This window comes from Sitophilus oryzae, unplaced genomic scaffold, assembly GCF_002938485.1.
Source record: "Sitophilus oryzae breed Bouriz unplaced genomic scaffold, Soryzae_2.0 scaffold_111_pilon_pilon, whole genome shotgun sequence".
NCBI lineage: Eukaryota > Metazoa > Arthropoda > Insecta > Coleoptera > Curculionidae > Sitophilus > Sitophilus oryzae.
This window is the reverse complement of record NW_022145749.1, coordinates 2,545,344-2,566,509: the sequence shown is the minus strand read 5'-3', so window position 1 is coordinate 2,566,509 and position 21,166 is coordinate 2,545,344. Positions and strand designations below refer to the sequence as shown.

General features: G+C 33.9%; 1 protein-coding gene across 2 annotated transcripts in view; it reads left to right on the top strand.

Annotated features, from left to right (window-relative positions):
- LOC115883869 (proton-coupled amino acid transporter 2) overlaps window positions 1-18,097 on the top strand; it is a 72,779-nt gene extending 54,682 nt beyond the window's left edge. For both annotated transcript variants that reach the window (XM_030902292.1, XM_030902284.1), the window contains exons 5-9: window positions 2,474-2,683; window positions 10,028-10,300; window positions 12,949-13,127; window positions 16,124-16,299; window positions 17,376-18,097. In XM_030902292.1, the coding sequence (XP_030758152.1) occupies window positions 2,474-2,683; window positions 10,028-10,300; window positions 12,949-13,127; window positions 16,124-16,299; window positions 17,376-17,629 (1,092 nt within the window). In that variant the 3' untranslated portion in view covers window positions 17,630-18,097. The remainder of the gene's footprint in view (window positions 1-2,473; window positions 2,684-10,027; window positions 10,301-12,948; window positions 13,128-16,123; window positions 16,300-17,375) is intronic.
- The last annotated feature ends 3,069 nt before the right edge of the window (window positions 18,098-21,166 follow it).

Genomic DNA, 21,166 nt, shown 5'->3' with positions numbered 1-21,166 from the left:
AATAAATATCATCGCATACAAGCATCACGCTGACAGTCCAACAGACAAATCTAAATTAATAGTATTTGTATCTGAACATTGATTACAGTTGGGGGTTGCAACATTTGCTGTTATAACAGCAAGATAAAACACTAATTCACCATAATAAACGAAAACACGTTACTTTTACATTGAACGCGCGTTTTGCGAACTATGTTGCCATCGTTTTAATCATCGGCTGAGGATGTTAACTACTCCTGGTCTCAACGTTTGGGGTACCAGAGGGCACCCCATTGTATTTACCCATTACTTTTACATGCAGGGCTCTGTAGAAGGGAACCGATTAACCCTAACGACTCGTGGGAACACCATGACATCAAGTATAAAAAACACCACCGGTGAAGCTCTCGGGAAACCCCCTGCCAACACTGGGAAGATTATGAATGAAATTGAGAGGCGGCTGACACTTGCGCGAGACCAGCCTCCAGAAGTTGCATAAAAGCTACTACCTCCTTTAGCAAGAGTCGGGAGCCTACCTCTACACCCAACAGGCGACACAAACGACCCAGCCTGGAGGCGGTCTAGGCGATACGCTGAAAGTAGGTCTTACTAGACAAGTACGGAGATAACTGCGGCTGCTCCACGAAGGACTTGCTTCAGAGGAAGCTAAAGCGAAACCACTCCTCGAAAAAAAGGAAAGTAAAGGAACAAAAAACAGCCTGGCGCACCTCCACCAAAGGGCAAGAGAGGGAGCGAGATCCTCTCATCTCTGCTCCGACAAGGAGAGAAAAAAGCCACTATGGAAAGCCGTCCAACACCGAGATGCAGGGACGTATCACTAGCTTTGCCGCTACTGCTGGACAAGTGAAAATAGCGAGTAAAATTACCATGAGACTGCACTGACCACCGACCAGTAAATGGCTCTAGAAGAGGCGATACCTGACGAAGTAGTAGCGAACGGATTGTAACACAATGATCCATAAAATGTGGGTCAGCTGCGATTTTCGGTGATACACTTTCGAGTGGGCATGCAGCCTCATAGATTGTGCATCTCAAGAATTGGCAGATTGGTTGGTGAAAACAGAACAAAAACCTAAGCTTAAGAATTTGCAGGAGCCGGGACTGGTTGCAGTAAAGGGAGAAAACATCTATAAAGAGGCGACCGTCATAGTCTTTCTGCCAAGAGCAAGGGTAAAGATACTACCTACCTGTTGAGCCTTATCCAAGGTCAGAACTCAAATGTAAAGACATCGGGTTGGCAAGTCTTCATTTACCAAATCTTCAACAACGCGGTACATTAGCGCTATTCAACCTATTTTTCATTATTTAGTCAGAAAAACAACGTACTAATTTCCAAATGATATATTTATGTGATTTGTATTCTAAGAATTTCAAAACGAGAGAAGGCGTTTGATACAACTATTAGTGATTTGATGGAATAAAACCTATTGAAGTAAAATCACCAAATATTAACTAAACTGTGGTAAAATCATGTATGCGTGCACGTAAAATATATTAAGAATTCTTTTAGAATGTTTTAACTTATTTTGATTATACTTTTGTAAAAAAATAGAGAAAGAGTAAACAATTGAACAATACTGGCATAATTACAATTAAAATACTATTTGAATACTAGGTCAATTTTATAGATCTTTACTAATTTTACGGATTTTTTTTTCAATATCAGATTAATTGTATAGTGGGTTCTGAATTTATTTTATAGTTCTGAAGCATTGATGAGTTAAATTAAAAATCCAGGGCAGCATTTAAATTTAAAAACATGATAGTTGTGGCCGGTCGTAGCTCCAGCGGTAGTGTGTCGATCTGCTGAGCGGAAGGTACTGGGTTCGATCCCCAGCCAGTACGGTCGCTTTATTTAGTTAAATAAAAATATTTATTTATCTAAATAGAGCGACCAACGAGCCGCCATCGCCACCTCAAGGAAGGCAATGGCAAACGGCAAACAAGCAAACCACCTTGAGTATATTTGCCTTGTACAGCCTCTCAAACAGTGCCGTTCGGATTCGGCGATAAATTGTAGGTCCCGTGTACTTGTGAAACACTGATGACACACATCATAAGTACATGCTAGAGGTAGCCGACGCTCTATATAGAGTATGGCACTGTGAGAAGAAAGATAGTTTCTCGAATTCGAAATGTCCAATTGCCATTGTGTGTAGTAAAAAAGTGAAAATGGGGCATATTGTATTAATTCCATCTCCCAGATAGGGAGGGACATAAATTCTCTTATTGCTTATATGGGAAGACCGCAGTATTATTTTTAAAGGTATTTGATTTTTTTAAAGTATTGTATATACTTTAAGAAATAAATATTGAGATATCTGCAAATTGGAGTGCTAATAATTATCTTAAAAAGACTAGAAAATAATTTATTTTTTTGGGGGAAAGTTACCATTTGGGGACAAAGAGACATTATAAATTTATTTTCTATTAATTCATCGTACGTTATATTATGTTTTTTTAATAATTTTAGTTGGGCGCCGCAAGAAAACTTAACGAAAGGAAAAAATTAGAAGTGACCCCGGACTTTGCTGAAACCGTAGGACTCTGTTTTGAAAATGGACCAGTTAGATTCCAAAAGTTGGCCAGCACGATGAGGAGAACTGTAAACGTGTTTTTGTGTGTCACTCAGCTGGGATTCTGTTGCGTCTACTTTGTTTTTATTTCGGACAATATCAAACAGGTAAGGTTTTTGAAAAACTGGTTTATATTATTTGAATATAATTTCACTTGAGCCGTCATAACAAATTAAGATTGAAATCCTTTCGGGCTTATTTTTTTGTAGGGAATTCCATATAAACTATAATTTCTCTGATTTGATTTTTAGCATGTCATGAGTTAATGAACTTGTTAGATTATGTTATTAATCGGTGCGAATAAGGAACTAGTCTTATAATAGATAAATATTTATAAAGAATAAAAAAATACCTCTTAAATGATCAGCTGGGATAAATTAAAAATAAAAATAATGTCCGTTAATAAGGAATAAATTTTCATTACCCTGATATTACGGCATTGTAGAATGAATGTAGAATGAGTAAGAGGGGGGTTAATCACTGCGACCTTAAAGATCTATTGTGCCCCCCTTCCTTGAGTCACAAATTACCTATAACCAAAGCTATAACAGATGCGAAAGAAAGCGACTGCATCGGAAACCGCTCGGCAAACCCGACACGCCTATTGAGTGGTGTAAATAAGGTGTAAATACACCAGTCGTTTAGTCCGGAAACCTATGCTGTGTCGTATTCGCTTGCTGGAATGACATAGTGCGTGGTTATATGTTTCTTTTTAAAAACGCGTGTAGGATTTTTGTTGAACTTTTGAACTGTTATTTCTATGTTTTGGTAATTTGTATATCTTATTTAAAATGGGATGCAAATGTGTTTATTTATAAGGAAGAAAAAGATATTTATAGTATAAAAAATTAATTTATTTAACAAAATTTAATTAAAAATGTGACAAAATAGTTACCTTTCTATTGGTTCTATCGGACTTTTTTCGACTATATAAATCTTTATTTGTAAACTTTAATACATCAAATATTTCAATCTAATAAATCATTTAATGATATAAATAAGAGGAAATTTCTCACATGGGTGGTCAAATTTTATAGTTTTCATTATATCAAACAGCCTCTGAGAAATGGTTTCAACTCAAAATGCCTTTAATTATGTTTGACTACATCATTAAAAAGGGTCTTTAAATACATCAATGTGATATTTGTCTAAAATTTGCAAAAGAATCCGAATCTTTGAATAACTCGAAATTATTTACCCATTTAAAAGCCTTTGATCATGAAACTGGAAAAATTATTTATATTAAATTTTGATGAGTTTTGCACTGAAGAAAACATGAGAGGCTGTTTGATATAATGAAAACTATAGAATTTGACCACCCATGTGAGAAATTTCCTCTTATATACATCATTAAATTATTTATTAGATTGAAAATATTTTATGCATTAAAATTTACAAAAAATAAAGATTTATATAGTCGAAAAAAGTCCGATAGAACCAATAGAAATGTAACTATTTTGTCACATCTTTAATTAAATTTTGTTAAATAAATTAATTTTTTATACTATAAATATCTTTTTTTTTCCTAATCTCCTACGAGCTGATATAATATGACGAGCAATCTATTAAATTACTGTGAGATTATACAGAAAAGTCCACAGACTTCGAGACATAGGAAAATCAAGTCCATTTAGCGTGTGTCCAAATTTTGACAAGTTTTCAAAAATGACAGTTTTGTTTAGACTGACGTTTAATTTCACCTGACTTCTCGGTGAATGATTTCTTTTTATGGGGGTACATAAAATCTAAAATTTACGGCCATGAAGAAATTCAAAACTTGGAGCAGTTAAGGCAGAAAATATTTAATGCCTTTGACACTGTCACCCCTGATATGTTATCCAATGTGAGGAGGGGATTTTATGATCGTTTGGGTTATTGTTTAATGCAAGAGGGAGGCACTTTTGAACAATTTTTGTAATTTTTTAAATTTCATTATCCTGTTTTTTTACCGTTTACCCATTACCTACCTTGACGAACATGGGAAAACGAAGGTCCTTTTCAGGACCACAAATATTTTGATTGAGAAAATTGGTAACTTTTTTTTGGATTAAAAAACAAAAGTTGTTAATATAATACCAATTTAAAAGTGTTTTGGTAGTTTTAATACACACTATGATATAAAATTTATTATTATTATAATGTACATTATTAATACTATTGTTCATTCGAAATGGCATTAAGGCCCAATTGCAACAATGATTTAAATTTTTCTTAAAGATAAGTAGAGCTTAGAATGAGCTGTTTTTATATTTACTTTAATATTCACCTTAAATGAGGAAATTTGACTGATACAATTTTTGAATTTGAATTGTTTTTAATGATACTAACAATTTTAGTTCAATTTTTAATAACATTTATTTAATATTAATAGAAATCCAAGAGATTTGAAACCTCTTTTAGCGATTTATAACATTCTCAAATGAATTACAGGTGCCCTTATTTTCTATGAAAATCACACAGCTTTTTTCATAGTCGCTGCAGTTGCTATAGCTATAAAAAACTAATTTTTTAAGGTGAGAAAATTGCGACACACGCTAAATGGACTTGATTTTTCGTATATCTCGAAGTCTGTGGACCTTTTTGTATGCCTCGATAACATATTGGTGCAGATTATTTTCACCCAAACAAATAATAACCCAAACTATACATTGATGCGGATTGTCTATAAACTCTTTCTGAAGGTCACAGAAACCTGAACGCGTAATTCGGTGTTCTTTCGCATCTGTTATAGGTAATTTGTGCTTGAGTCATTACACAATCTATAACCCATCATACCCCTGTTGTAGAGGGGACAGGGTATTTCCCATCCTCCTCTGACAACAGCTCTTCCTCAGAGGGTACACACCCTTCCACGGTTGGAGTTTGGCCCTCCGTGCCTACCGTTAGTCGGGGAGCTTGCCTCCGGCTGAGGAACCCATGAGGTGGAGGCTGGAGGACCTGTCTCCATTTTCTCCACCTCTTTAGTTTGGTCTCTCCTTAGACCTGATACCATTGTTGTCCAGTATCTATAATAGAGGATATGTCACTCTTTCTCTATTGCCTCCTTGGATTTGAGGTCAATTTCTATCGTGAAGACCTGACCATGACTCTCCTCCCTCGAGTTACACGCCAACTCGATGTTGAAGAAGACATTGAAGTTCTGACCTTGGATAAGGCTCAGCAGATAGGTGGTGTCTTTGTCCTTGCTCCTCGGCAGAAAGACCGTTATGGCCGCCCTTTTAGGGATGTTTTCTCCCTTCACTGCTACCAGTTCCGGCTCTTGCCAATTTTTAAGCTTAGGTGTGCGATTTCCACCAACCAATTCGCCGATTCTTGAGATACACAATCTATGAGGATCATGCTCACCCGAAAGTGTATCCCCGCAAAACGCAGCTGACCCACATTTTGTAGATCGTTGTGTTGCGATCCGATCGCTACTACTCCGTCCAGTATAGCCTCTTCTAGAGACGTTTGCTGGTCGGTGGTCCGAGGAACCCCTGGGAAATCCTTTGGCAGCACTGCCATTTTCACTTGTCCAGCAATAGTGGCAAAGCGGGTGATACGTCCATGCTTGGCTCCCGGTGTTGGAGGGCTTTCCATCCTGGCTTTTTTCTCTCCCTGTCGGAGAAGAGGTGAGAGGTTCTCACTCCCTCTCTTGCTCTTTGATAGAGATGAGTCAGGTTGTTTCTTGGTTTCTTTACTCTCCCCTTTTCGGAGGAGTGTTTTCGCTTTTGCTTCCTCTGGAGCAAGTCCTTTGTGGAGCAGTCGGGGGGGGGTATCTCCGTGCTTCTGCTCCGCTAAGACCTACTCTCAGAGGATCGTCTGGTTGTAGCCCGCCTGGTTGACCCAGGCCAGGTAGACGAAACGGTAGCTTATGTCGCTTATTGGGTCTTAGCATGGGTTAGAGGTAGGCTCCCGATCCTTGCTGGAGAAGGTGGTAGCTTGTGTGCCACTTGTGGAGGATGATCCCAAGCAAGTGTCAGCCGCCCCTCCTGTTTGGTTTGGATTTGTTCCCTTGGAACTTTCATTTGTAATGTTCCCACGGGTCGCTAGGGATAGTCAGTACACTTCTGCAGAGCCCGCATGCAGAAGTAAGGGGTAAACTCACAATGGGGTGCCCCTGATGCCCCAAAGTTGAGGCCAGTAATGGCTAGTCCTATATCTAGCCACGCATCCCTTTGACCTAGTCCCGCCATCGTAGGATTTAGGTTTTTGGTGAGGTTGTCTCCTCTTGGTCCAGGCGGTTAAGCCAAGGCCCCCCACACACCCTACCCGCGAAACATGACCACAGAGAGTAGAGGGTGCCTGGTATGACGGACAGGGGTAGCCCCGTCCGGCATCGTTATATGTCTTGGTGCAATTCCCTGGCCACGACACTACAGCCAGACAAGACAATGAGATGCTTCTTAAGGAGGGTCCACATTTTGTAACATGTTATATAACATTGCTATTTAATAAGCTACATATCACATGTTAAAAAACCGGGAGCCGTCCACATTATAGTTTTCGTAATCATGAATCGTTTTGGTGAGAAAGAGGTTCAGCTCGCAGCAGCGCACAGTGCTTCGAACATATGGCTCTAGAGGACAAAAATCCAAAACTTCTCTTTTATTGTAAGCAATTTATTCAAACTAGGTTTATTTGACACAAATGATGAGTACTCTCATTGTACTAATTGATGATGTTCTTAGTCCCACGTTTATGAAAAAAAATCTAATAAATAATAAAAATATTGGAGCTGTGTTCCATCTAAGCAAATAATAATTTATAGTATGAAAACGGTGTAAGTATTAAATAAATTCCTGTGATAAAAAAGAATTGAAATAACATTAGAACATGATTCCTACAATATAAGCCTAATACGTAAGATAAGATAAAAATGTTTTTGTTTAATGAAAAAGAAACATTAATGTTATATTTAATTAAAAAAAAAACTTAAGATACTATAAATTTACTTTAGGACAACAAAATGCATAGATCGTAACTACTTTGATTCAGAAGAATTACTGCTGACAGAATCTTCCAAATTTATAGTATCCAAATCAGGTAGATGAAGTATCCTCACATATAAGATATTTCTGTACATCATTTTCTAATATGTTACTTTTTCGCGTTGTTACTGTTCATTTTGTCGCTATGAGGGGTTCGGATGTTAATAGTTACCTCTTTAATACAGCATATCCATATATTATTTTTTCCTTTTCTTGGGTATGAGATTATATAATAAATTGAAAGATGGACACTTTTTTTATGCGACGTTTCGCTCCAACATAGTGGACTTTTTCAGGCACCAGTGGTGTCTCATTTGACTGGAAGGTTCATCAATATCTAATAAGAACATATTTTTTGAAATACAAATAATTTTGAGTTCTTGTCTTTATGATCAAGCCAAGTATTAGCCAGATCGGCATTGCTTATCAATTTTACTCCATCTGAAAAGTATTATAAAATAAAGTTCGTCGCAAGCAGACGCAGGTGAACTATACAAAAATTAAAAGTGTATGAATATGGGAACAAAAATATTCAATAAATACGATATGTTTTGATATGTTTTTTTTAAATGCCTTTTTGAAGTTTGAAAACGTAAAATTTTTATACCCATTTAAGAATCATCTTAAAAAATAAATAAGAACTAAACAATCACGAACTTGTTTAGAAATAAATTTAAAGTACATACCTTGTTTAACAATATCCATAGTGGCTTTCAATTAAGTACATACCCGTTTAACTTCATAATATACAGAACTACTATGAATGTTATTCTTTTCACTGATGAGATAATGATCGCAAAATTTATTTTTAGTGAAAATATTTGCTAACAAAAACGCTGTTTATGAAAAATAATATACAGGATGGTTGAACATTGCTATAAGTATAAAATTATATATTCAGATATTAGTAAATTTTAACTTATTTTTTGATTTTTGTCCATGGGACGAAGCACTGTGCAGCGGCGTGCGTAATTATTTTTAAACAAAGAGAAGGAAAGTCGAGAAAAAAAAAACGGTTTTTAGTCCGCCATAGCCTACCAGCAAGAAGCGTCCACATTTAGTAACATGTTATATAACATTGCTATTTAACAAGCAATATTACATGCTAAAAAACCGGGATCCGTCCAAATTATAGTTTTCGTAATCATGAATCGTTTTGGTGAGAAAAACGGTCTGCTAGCAGCAGCGGCGTGCGTAATTATTTTTGAAGAAAGAGAAAGAAAGGCGAGAAAAAAAGCGGTTTTGAGTCCGCCATAGCCTACAAGATAGATCTATATGTAGTTGAACTCAATTAGCTTTCCTTTTCAATACCTGCCTCGGCTGTTTCTCGTGGTGTGTTTCTGTCTTTTAAAAACATTAATAACTTAAAAGCAAACCATTTTGAATTATCCACTTCGTCTAAACCAGTACCTGATTTGCATTTATTTTGTTCCCTCTGGAACTGGCCTATTAGATAACGCATTTTTTTCTCAACTTTTTCTCTTTCCAAATACATACTTTTTGCAATTTTTAACCATGCATTATGCTTTTTTTTATTTCACTTTAAATGATGGACTACGGATATCCCATAACACTGTATGATCTCTATACAACTTAATTAGTTGACAAGTCTGCTCTTGGCTCTACTTCATTAACAATATAAGAACATAAAGTAATAAAAAGTTTTACTTTACTATAAGTTCAAGCTTTTTACTATCTTTCTCTATGTATAAGAACCATATAATCGCAAAAAATGGCGTCAGCGATGGGTATGAAATGAAGATCACTGTCATTTTATATGAAAAATTATATTGGGAATGTCATCGACTCGGCGCAGTTTTTTTTCGATCATACGGTATTATTGACCAGTAAATAAACAAACCCAATATTAGCTCACCATACCAAGGTTCTGTCGCGCATGTCCCTGAAGATATGAGCGGCTAAAGTAGAAATTTAGCAAGTCTGGACGCATTGTTTCATGTTACAATAGCAGTGTTGAGCATCATCTTTTGATGTTTACCGACTACAAATGGATAACATGTAGCAAGTTATATAGCAGCGAAATTTGCTAAATATGACTAAAATATGTAACATGTTATATAACTTTGCTATATAGCAGTGTTATATAGCAAGTGTGGACCGTCCTTTAGACCGAGCTAAAGTGTTAGAGGAGATTCCTCCAGAAAGAAAGTAACATTTTCTAAATTTCCCGCATTTTGACAATATTTGGTTTCTGAGAGAGATTTTTTGCAGGAAATATATTTAAGGAATGTAACGAAGAATTTTATATAAGTGTAGTACTAAAGAAGACAATATATTTATCAAAATGTCGACCAATCACTAAATAACAAACCTGAGTTTTATTTTGAGCCAGATCCGACAAATAGGAACAATTTTAACTGTCGTGACTATTTATTTTGAAGTAATCAACAGATGATTACTTAAGATTTATTTTAAAACATCCCCTTTTTAAATTAATTATAATAAAATATTTGGTTTCAGCTTTTAGACTATTATGGTTATGTCCTAGACGTCCATCTACACATGGCAATAATCCTATTGCCCATTTTGTTGACCGCACTGATAAGAAACTTGAAATATCTTGCCCCGTTCTCAACGTTGGCCAACGTCCTCATGAGTATTGGAATCGTGATTGTTATTTACTATTCAGCACAAGACTTACCTGACATCAGCGAAAGACGTTATATTGCTGACTGGCAACAATTGCCCCTGTTCTTCGGCACAGCAATCTATGCCTTTGAAGGAATCGGACTGGTAAGCATTTTTGAAATTATTAATAAAGTCTGTCCAATGAGTTAGGGAATATTTTGACAGACATCCAAAAAATGACAGAAAATACAGTTTACAGAATTCTATTTTATCCTAATATAGAGAAAAAGTTTGAGCTGAGTTTGATCAATTGATTCAAGTATTTTGGCCATGTCATTGTATGAAATATAAATTTATCCTTAAAATGAAGTCTGGGTTTTTCGCCACTAGAAAAAATGTCCTCCCGTTCTTAGAAGCCCAAAACACCAAGAACAAAGCAAAAAAAAATATTTAAAATATTTCTATACAGGGTGCTACAAATTCGAGGTACAAGCATTGTTACCTCAGTAACCGTAATAGAACACGGTTAAATTAAGACAAAGTTGCGCTTTGGGATGTTCACCAAGATGTCATCAAAACAGTTTTAAAAATTGCTGAGTTAAGGTTGATTCTCACTATACCTTCCGTTTACATTCCATATCCATTCCAAATCCGTTCCGTATTTTTTATTGTAGTGACGCTATACGAAAGCTTCCGTTCTGTATCAGTTCCATACTTTTTATTGTACAATTTATATCATTACGAAAGTTTGATTTTAAAAATTTGAATCTTTTGAAAAAGGTAATAGATTTAATTAAGAGGTGAAAGAATAAATAAATATCAGCAATATGTTAACAGAGCTGCTACAGATGTAAGAAATTGACATCGCTGTTTCCGATGCGCTTCAGTCCGTCCACCAAAAAAATGTATGGAAGGAAAAGATATGGAACGGAAGGGAAACGGAACGGATAGTGTGCATTGTCCTATTTATTTACACGATATAATATTTTATGTAAACGGAAGGGAGCTGATATGGAAGATATAGTGAGAATTAACTTTTATTTGGAAAAAAAACATATAGTACCTATACATAGGCCAACTTATTTTTTTAATATGGACCTGCATTTTTTATTTGAGGTTTTGAAAGAATTCGGTCACCTGAGTACAATGATATGCCACACTTAATATTATTTTGGGCATTTAAACACAAATTATTTAAGCTAATTTCAAGTCTGGCTCTTTTTTTTTAATATTTAATTTATTCAATATTACAATATTGATGAGATTTAAAACTTAAAAATGACTTGGGGTAAAACATTGAATACGGAAAATCAAATACAATAACATAATATAATATAATAAAATATAAACAAACAAATAATTTCCCCGGAAGATGGATTGGAAATGGTTGAGTAGTATAATGGCCAGCGAGCCTTCTCTGTTCTTCCTGGACTTGTCGCCAAAGGCGGAGGGCATCGATTACTTGACGTCATTTGTAAAGGTGATATCAATACACCTCAATATTTACAAAAAAGAGTACAAAATGCATTCGGAAGTATAAGAAGATCTATTGAAAAAAAAATATTGTTGTTATATCGAAAAAAATGGCGTCAGTGGCTATGAAATAAAGATCGCTGTCATTTTATATGTAAAATGACATGGGAAATGTCATCGATCGTCATTTCCCAGCCAACTGGACACCGGTTTTTTTCAATCATACGGTACATAAAATTGAACGAAAAATAAATATATGCAATAGGGAGAGTGGAAACCCTTTCGAACATATAGAGCATTAGAAACTAGATTGTAGAGCTTGATATATTTATAATAACTACGATTAATATTTTGCATATTATTAGATCGTACATTGAGATTTCAAATTCACAATAAAAAAGTTAAAAATAATATATTTAAATTACTTATCAATCGTTATTTTTGCAATGAATATAATCAATTTAAATAATATAAAAAAACAAAGTCGGACTTGAAATTATTTTAAATAATAATTAAATAGTTTAGTTGTTCTTAAATTACCCAAAACAAAAAAAAATATATAAATGTGGCATGTTGTACTCAGGAGATTTTAATTTTTGCATAGATTCAAACAAAAAATACATGTCCGTATTTGAAAAAATTAAGTTGACCTATGTATCTCACCAATTATTAGCTAATTTCAAAATTTAAAAATACTATCAGATAGCCCTAATAAAGTGGCTATGAGAATGTGTAATTAGTTAGTAGATTTTCGAAAAAAATAACAACAGGAAAAAATAAAATTTATTTACAAAAAAAATCCGTTTTTCTCAAAAAGCTCAGTAATAAGTGAAATTTTTGAAACTTCTTTGATAGCATGTTGGTGAACAATCCAAGGCGCAACTTTGCCCCAATTTAACCGTCTTTGTATCTATTACGGTTTCCGAGATAGCAATGCACGTACCTCGAATTTGTAGCACCCTTTATATAATATTTAAAATATTATTATTCAAGAACACTTTATTTTTTAAGAGATATGTATATTATAAACCGTTGACGTTCTGTTAAAATGGCATGTGATATGAAGTCAAACTTGAAAGTAACAACTAAGTACCTGATAATAATTACTAAATGAGGTAAAACCAAAAAGCTTAAAACTTCCTGTATATGATTATTTGTAGTATGTTTTTGATTATTACTTATGTTATGTTTATTTATTTTATGTTTATTAAAACCAAAGAAGCGATAGCCATACATTAGAAACCCAGAATTTTTTTCAAAAAATGAACCCGCCACAAAGGCTTAAACATTATTTTATATTTTTAAACATTCATGTGGTTTATAATGTCAGTATTTCTTAGGTTTTACCTTTGCAAAATGAAATGAGAGAACCTAGAAAATTTAGCAGACCTGCTGGAGTGCTGAATGTCGGTATGGTGATCGTAACGGCCATGTACCTTATTGTTGGATGTTTAGCTTATGTGAAATACGGTGACGGCATCAAGGGAAGTGTTACGCTAAATCTTCCAGCTGAAGAAGTGTAAGTATACTTTGTATATCTTTAAGTAATATCTGTTTTACAAGAGACCTTTCTATAGTATTTCTTCATTACTAAAACAAGGGAATAAAATATCAAATGAAATTATTAAATAAAATAATTAAATAAATAGATAAAAAAAAGATATTTGGTGTGTTAGTAAGGATTGATTGACGGTATTCAATTCTTTTCGGCCACTTCCTGTTTTACCGGAAATGACTACAACTTTTGATTTTTAAATAGCACCCTCGGTATTTTTTACTATATCATAGTCAACTTTTGACATTTTTGCTTAAAACAAAATTGATTTTAAAATTTTAATCTAAAGTGTCATGGCTATTTTCTATAATAACACTAAATTTTAATCAATTTTTTATCGAAATTTAAACTTCAACATTTAAAAATAAAAATAAATTACAACCTTTTTAAGGCCAACTGGCAGTAAGCGCCGTTAAAAAATAAAGAAGAGTACGAGTCAAGTAAATGACGTCTAGGGTTTGACCTCGCCAATATTATTGTCGAGTGTCATTCCTCAGGCGGCTTTGACGCCGATTTTTTTTTCGATCGTATGGTACAATATGATGATAAACCGGTGTCAGCGATGGCTATGAAATGAGATCGCTGTCGTACTATACGTAAAATTATATGGGAAATGTCATCGATCGTCATTTACAAGCCATCTGGACGCCGTTTTTATTCGGTAATACGGTACTTTTACATTATGTTATCTCCATCATTATCTACAGGGTGGTCCGAACAGTATTCCGGAAACTTCGGCAGCATATTCTGCAGATAAAAATAAGTAAAAATGTTCGTAGAAATATATGTCCTGAAATGCTTAGTTTCGGAAGTACAGGATGTTGAAGTTTCATTTTTATATCGATTTTTTCCAAATAATTTCTGAAGTAACGTCAATATTTGGATGAAAATTGGTGTCTGGGAGATCTTTGACATGAGAAATTTAATTTTGATGTCAATATGGCTCTTACTTGTAGAGGACGCCACCTACACATTTTTTAACCAGTTTGAAGAGTAATAACTTTTCGTCCGTACCTGTATACAACAGTTACTTTTGGGTCGGCATTTACATGTGTGGAAGTAAATCGCATAGGGATCGTATTAAGTCGGAGTGAGAGAAATGCGACCGACCGAGGCGACGCGCGACGTTGTGCTGTTGCGGCGTTGCCGATACGCCTTTCCCTATCAAGTAAAGTAAAATCACGATCGCAAGCCGCTTATTTTTAAAAGACTTTTTTTCAAGAGATAACTACATAAAATAATTAGACTTGTTTCTGAGCATCTGAAATGGAATTATAAGGATATCGTTAAGGTGTCATTTTTTTTATAACGAGAAAACGTCAGTAATCACGATAATTTAAAACTCAACTTTTTAACACATAACAGGCCATAACTCAAGACCCACTTTAGATATTGAAACTTTTTTTTATTTTCAAGATCGGATGTTTTACAATATATTTACATAAGAAAAATTCGATAAGGTTGTTTTTTCCATTCAATAATTGTAAACAATCCATCCATTTACTTTTAGAGCATAGCAATTTTCAGCAATCGTGTAATTTTTTTATTGATAAAGATTTTCACATACTGTCTACAAAGAAAATACAGCAGAAATATTAACAAAGTTCTTGAATAAACTACAATCTATTATTTCTAATAGATTTTGAGATATCGATTTTTGCATTCAGAGTTCTAATAGAGCGACCACTATTGAACACCCACTCAATTGTACTTATTTTTACCAAAAATGCAAGTGTTTCTAGCTTGCACTTAAAAAAATTCAAGCTATAAGGAAAATGACAACGACTCGTTAATAAATAATCAAATCAAGTATCACGAGACGTATTTAAATCGTGAAGCTGAACGCATGACGTACACCTTTCCCTAGAACTTTAAGTACTGACAGAGGTATTGATTGGGTCGACCGGTGAACTGCGACAAATCTGCTATATCCCCTTCCACGTCTCTTAGCGATGTGCACAGTTTCTCGGTTTATTTCATACGTTTGGCAACGTGTTTACTGTCCTCTCTTTGTTCAGTACATTATAAACGCATTGTACTCTTCTTACATACGGAAATCTCGACCCAAGACTAACCGTTGCCAGCCCTTAGTATATATTTATGACGTTTTTTATGTTAAAAAAGTCTCTTGGTAAAAATCGCTACGACTAACGGTCCCCGCGATATTTGGAATAGAAATTGTCAATACCTGGCATCATTGACATAAATTAAACATGTTGACTAACTAATTATTAGACTGAAATCATAAATTTGGATTTTTTTTAAACCAAAAGTTTTTTATCGTAATTTTTTTTATCAAAACTGTTTTATCATCATTTTGTCGAAGAAAATTTTATGATTAATTTGAAAAAATAAAAATTTCCCAAATTTATTATTTCAGTCACATAACAATCTACTCAACATGTTTATTTTTTCGTCAATAATGACATGTATTAACTATTTCCATTCTAAACGGTTTCTCGCAGTGATTTTTACCAAGAGAGCTTTTTTACGTAAAAAACGTCGTAAATATATATTTTTTTACTCAGTAATTTTATACAGGTACGCACGGAAAGTTATTACTCTTCAAACCGTTTAAAAAATATGTAGGTGGCGCCCTATACTAGTAGGAGCCATATTGACATCAAAATGAAATTTATCATGTCAAAAAACTCCCAGACACCAATTTTCATCCAAATGTTGCTATTGCTTCAGAAATTATTTGGAAAAAATCGAAATAAAAATGAAATTTCAACACCCTGTATCTCCGAAACTAAGCATTTTAGGACATATATTTATATGAACTTTATTACTTTTTTTTTTATCTGCAGAATATGTTGCCGAAGTTTCCGGAATACAGTTCGGACCACACTGTATATGTTAAAATGCAGACTATTGATTTAGTATAACCAGAACCAGGCATGCATATACACTGAGAGTTTAGTAAGCAAAAATACTAATTATCTTGTTTATATTTATAGATTAGCCCAATCAGTGAAAGTAATCATTCCCTGTGGCATCTTGTTGACTTACGCCCTTCAATTCTACATCGCCGTCGACATCATTTGGCCGAATATTTTGAAACTCTTAGGACCCAACGTGAAGTATCCTGTGTTTGCTGAACTAACTTTCAGATCATTCCTCGTTTTGATCACTTGTAAGTAGTTATAAAACAATATTTATTATAATGGTTTCCGAAATCCCAATATGTACTATTGCAACTTTTATTTGGATTTCTGTTGTAGAGCATATGATTTTTTGAAAAAGTGCTGGGCTTTTTTGTATTTTTTTGTTGTTACATTGTCCTATATACTTCTATATACATTCTTCTATACGTTCTATATACAGGGTTGTTCACCACATACAACACGGATTATTGTAGCAAAACAATTAGATTTTTGCAATTTGTAAGTTTTGGGCTCGCTGAAGGACTATTACAGCTACAATTTAAAAGTATTTTTCCAAGATGGTCCAAATAAATAAAAAATATCAATGTTGTACTTTTTTAAATGGAAGGTTTACCGCATTTTCATCTTACTGTTTTTGAAATATTTGGGTTTGTGTCAAAATACAATAATAATTTTAATGCTTCATTTCTCTATAGGCGTATTTAAGTTTTTAAAACCAAATATTATACTGAAGTATTTCTATTCACTCAATTTTGTGTTGCAATAATAAAAATTATACTACCTTTAATTATTTAATTATTATTTAAAAATTTATTTTAAATAATTACTAGCTTTAACGGCAATAACTTGTTTAATTTAAATGGAACACCCTGTATATTTTATGAGAATCAGATGGACAATTTAATTGTCTATCAAGTTGTATTTTGCCATTTTTTACCTATATCTTCAAGTTTTCGTAGAAAATGCATTTTATTATAATTTGGACCTCCCCCCCCCCTTTATCAATATAATATACCCATGGAATATTGACATTATTTTTAAATATCTAACCAAATATGTAAAGAGTAGAGATACTAACATTGTCGATATAGTTCGTTTATTCTGTATATTTCTTTAGTTATAGTTGTATAAATAGTTGGGTAAATTTGGGAAATAAAATTTGTCAAATTAATATTAATCCTAAATGATCTATTTTTATAGTAGTATTATCATTAGTTTTTAATTTAGAAACACAATTACGAAAATTACAATTAATTTTACTTTTAACACATAAGACAATTTGTTTACCTAAAGCATCTGAATCTAACACATCTTTCTGTTTTAGTTATAATGGCCGAAGCTATACCATTCCTTGGACTTTTTATTTCACTAGTAGGTGCTGTAAGTAGTGCGGCCCTAGCTCTAATCTTCCCACCTCTCTTAAACATCGTCATATCCACCGCATTCGAGGAATCGTCCACATGGTCCATCACCAAAGACTCAATCATAATCCTGATTGGGGTGATAGGAATGGTAACGGGCAGCTACGAAAGTATCTCTGCTATAGTTAAAGCATTTGCCGCCGAAAGTCAGAGCTAGAAAGCCTCACTATGACAGGTAGAGGATTTCTTAAGGGCCGAACGCCCTGCATATCGTTCCGTAGGAACGGTTCATATCCCTAGAGTGGCAGTTCCAAGCTATGAACGGAGAGCTATCTCTCGACATGAGTCGACTTGCTTTAACGCTTTTAACGATTAAGATTTCAACGTAATAGGAAAAAAGCGTTAAGACATTTTGGCTAATGTTTTGTGATGCTTTTCTAACTGTGATTTTGAAATAGATTAAGTGACCTGTTTTTATTTTAGATATTTTAGTATTTTATGTTAAGATATATTGACTGTGGTATGAAATTTTTGACAGTTTTACTTTTATTATACATGTTTGTTGTTATTTACGTAGATGGAAATATGCTTATTAGATCTAAGAAGAAATATTTGTGATAAGTATAGCATTGTTTTTGAAAGCAACTTTTCTATTATTTTAAAAATAAACTATTCAATACAAGAATGTCTTTTTCTCCATTCATTCTGACCATTGTTTGACCCCATTGTCTCACTTCTGACTATCTGACTCCGTTTATTTTCTTGGCATTTTCTTGGTCCATAAGGCAGAATTGTCCACCTTCTTACAAATTACATATATTTTTATTTATCGATGTATATTTTTCCCTTCTAGAATAGTTGATTTTTGTTGTTTATTTATTTCTTTTAAATCCCAGTTTTCGTATGGGTTTTATTCGGGTCCATTTTGAGTTTAGAAGTTCTAAAAACAACAATTTTCGATTACAAGGTCTACTAGTAAACAATTTTAAGCTTTAAGTATCACAGCAAAATCCATTTAAACCAAAAACTCGTAATACAAAACTAAAGTGTCAAAACGAATGGCAATGTCAGGAAATTAATAAATAAATGTGACAACTGACATTTTTTACAACAGAGCTTCTACCTGAATCCCCAGCGGGAAATTTAAATTCCAGTAGTCTAAGAGCTGGCTACATAAAAGAACCTTATCATCGTTACATGGCTAATTTTTTGTGTGAAGTATCCTTTTGTGTAGCCATTATGAAATAGTCATGTCTGCTAGCGCGATCCCGGGGCTTAAAGCGGGGGTGGCCAATCGAAAGGGTGACATTTTGACACTAAAAATATTATAAGGTACACGAGTTATAATTGCGAAAATAGCTTTTATTTATTATTAAGAAACGTGGAAAATTGTTGGCAGACATTTTTCTGGTCGCTAAAATGCTGACAGACAACGCGAAAGAGGCATGAAATTTTAAAAATTATCTGGAAAATTATTAAAAAATGAAATTTGAATAATGAAAAAAAAATATGGCATACATGCATGCCGATTGGTGGAATGTCATATTTATTTGTTTTAAAAGCCGTATGCAAAAGGGCAGACAAAAATATCGTGGCTAAATCAGCTACAGACTGTTATCAAAAGTGCGATATTACTCTAGCGCTTTCAGGGAACGCTCGCCGCCTCATCCATTTGAGTATAAATAAGTCATGTATACGATTATATTATAAATATATTTTGTTATTATTTCAAAACAGATATCATACATTTACTATTCTGTCTCACTATTTGTATCTGACTCATCGTACTGCAGATCCCCGCTTTCACAAACGAGTCTTCCTCTGAGTCGATATCTGCACCGTAAAATTTTTATAGATTACCTACAGGTATTATGTTTCAATTGATAACGCGGTCAGCGTTTCCTGAAAACGCTTACACAGAGTAAGGGTGCTGATATATTTCGACCCCAGGACAAAAGATGTAGAAAATCGTGCATTATTTTTAAATTTTCCTGTATATTTTAGCAAACTTTTTAGAACAGCCTGTTTTTTTAGCCCAATTTCTTAACCTATTTTCAGCCCAATTTCTTAACCTATCATGCTTACTTACGGCTTTACTCTATGGCTACGACACTAAAATAATGGATGCAAGGACAGAAAAAAAACAAGTGTCCCACAAACTTATTTAAAAATAAATCAATTTCTTTTTAAATTTTAAAACTTGAATAACTCGGTTATTTTGGACTTATTTGCAGGAAAACGGTAAAAAGAAAATATGTTTCTTTTATCGAGTGGTAGCTCTGAAAATATTTGCACTTATTCAAGATTCACCCTGTAGTGTAATATCGCATTTTTTATAACTGTCTACCGCTGATTGGGCCACGATTGTTTTGTTTGTTCTTTCGCATACGCCTTTTTAAATAAATAAACATGACATTCCACCAATCGACATGCATGTATGCGATGATTTTTTTTGTCAAATTTCATGCCTCTTTCGGGTTGTCTGCCGGAATTTTAGCTGTCATGTCAATGTCTGTCAACAGTTTTACACGTTTTTTAATAATAAATAAAAGCTATGTTCGCAATAATAACACGTGTACCTTATAATATTTTTAGTATCAAAATTTCACCCTTTCGATTGGCCGCCCCTGCTTTAAGCCCCGTGATCGCGCTGGTAGACATGACTATACTAAAGGATTTGTATTGTATTGTATTGTATTGACTAAGAGTGGGTACCATGGGGGGACCCTCCACTGAGGCCGCGAGGGCCTATTGTGGCTCAGTTTCTACACGCTCTAATTTACAAGAGCGTCAAAGTTCACCCTCAAGACCCAGCCTCCTAATATAGGCCGTTATGTCTGAGGGCGATATGTCTCCTAGGTCTGATAGGTCTAGCATGGGTTTGCCAAATTACATATATTTTTATTTATCGATGTAGATATATTTTTCTCTTCTAGAATAATTGATTTTTGTTGTTTATTTATTTCTTTTAAATCCCAGTTTTCGTATGGGTTTTATACGGGTCCATTTTGAGTTTAGAGGTTCTAAAAACAACAATTTTCGACTACAAGGTCTACTAGTCCATTTAAACCAAAATCTCGTAATACAAAACTAAAGTGTCAAAACGAATGGCAATGTCAGGAAATTGATAAATAAATGTGACAACTGACATTTTTTACAGCAGAGCCATTGCCTGGAAACTTATATGGTGAAGTTTTGATAAACCAATTTAGTACTTTAGTAGTAGGTTACTAGTTTATTTGGTTGCCTGTGATATGCATATACAGGGTGTTTCCTAATTAATCTAAAAAATAAAAAATCGTTAGAAAACGGCTTAAGGCGGGCTCTTAATAAGTATATTTATTTTTTTCTCGGCAACCGTTTGATGAACAAGAAAAACTCAAAAGATCAATTTTGTTGAAAAAGGATGGCCAGTCAAGAAAAAAATATATTTTCTTTAAAAAAGCAGTACTGTACCATTTATGTTAAGCAAAATATCGATTTTTTTTAATTTTTAACACGCTGTAGATCAGAAAGGAAGTACTTTAGACCTAATGGTTATATAAAAATTGTTTTAAGAAGACATGAGGAATCACACCACAATTTTTTAGACTAATTAGAAAAAACCCTGTATATTGTCAACTTGACAATGATTGTTGATAAATCAAAAAATACCTTTTCTGTAAAAAAAGCCCGATTTTCGCAGGAAAAGTTTTGGTTTTTATTGAATTTGGGCCTGCGTCTGCAAATACCGGTATGTTTTTTAATATTCTAT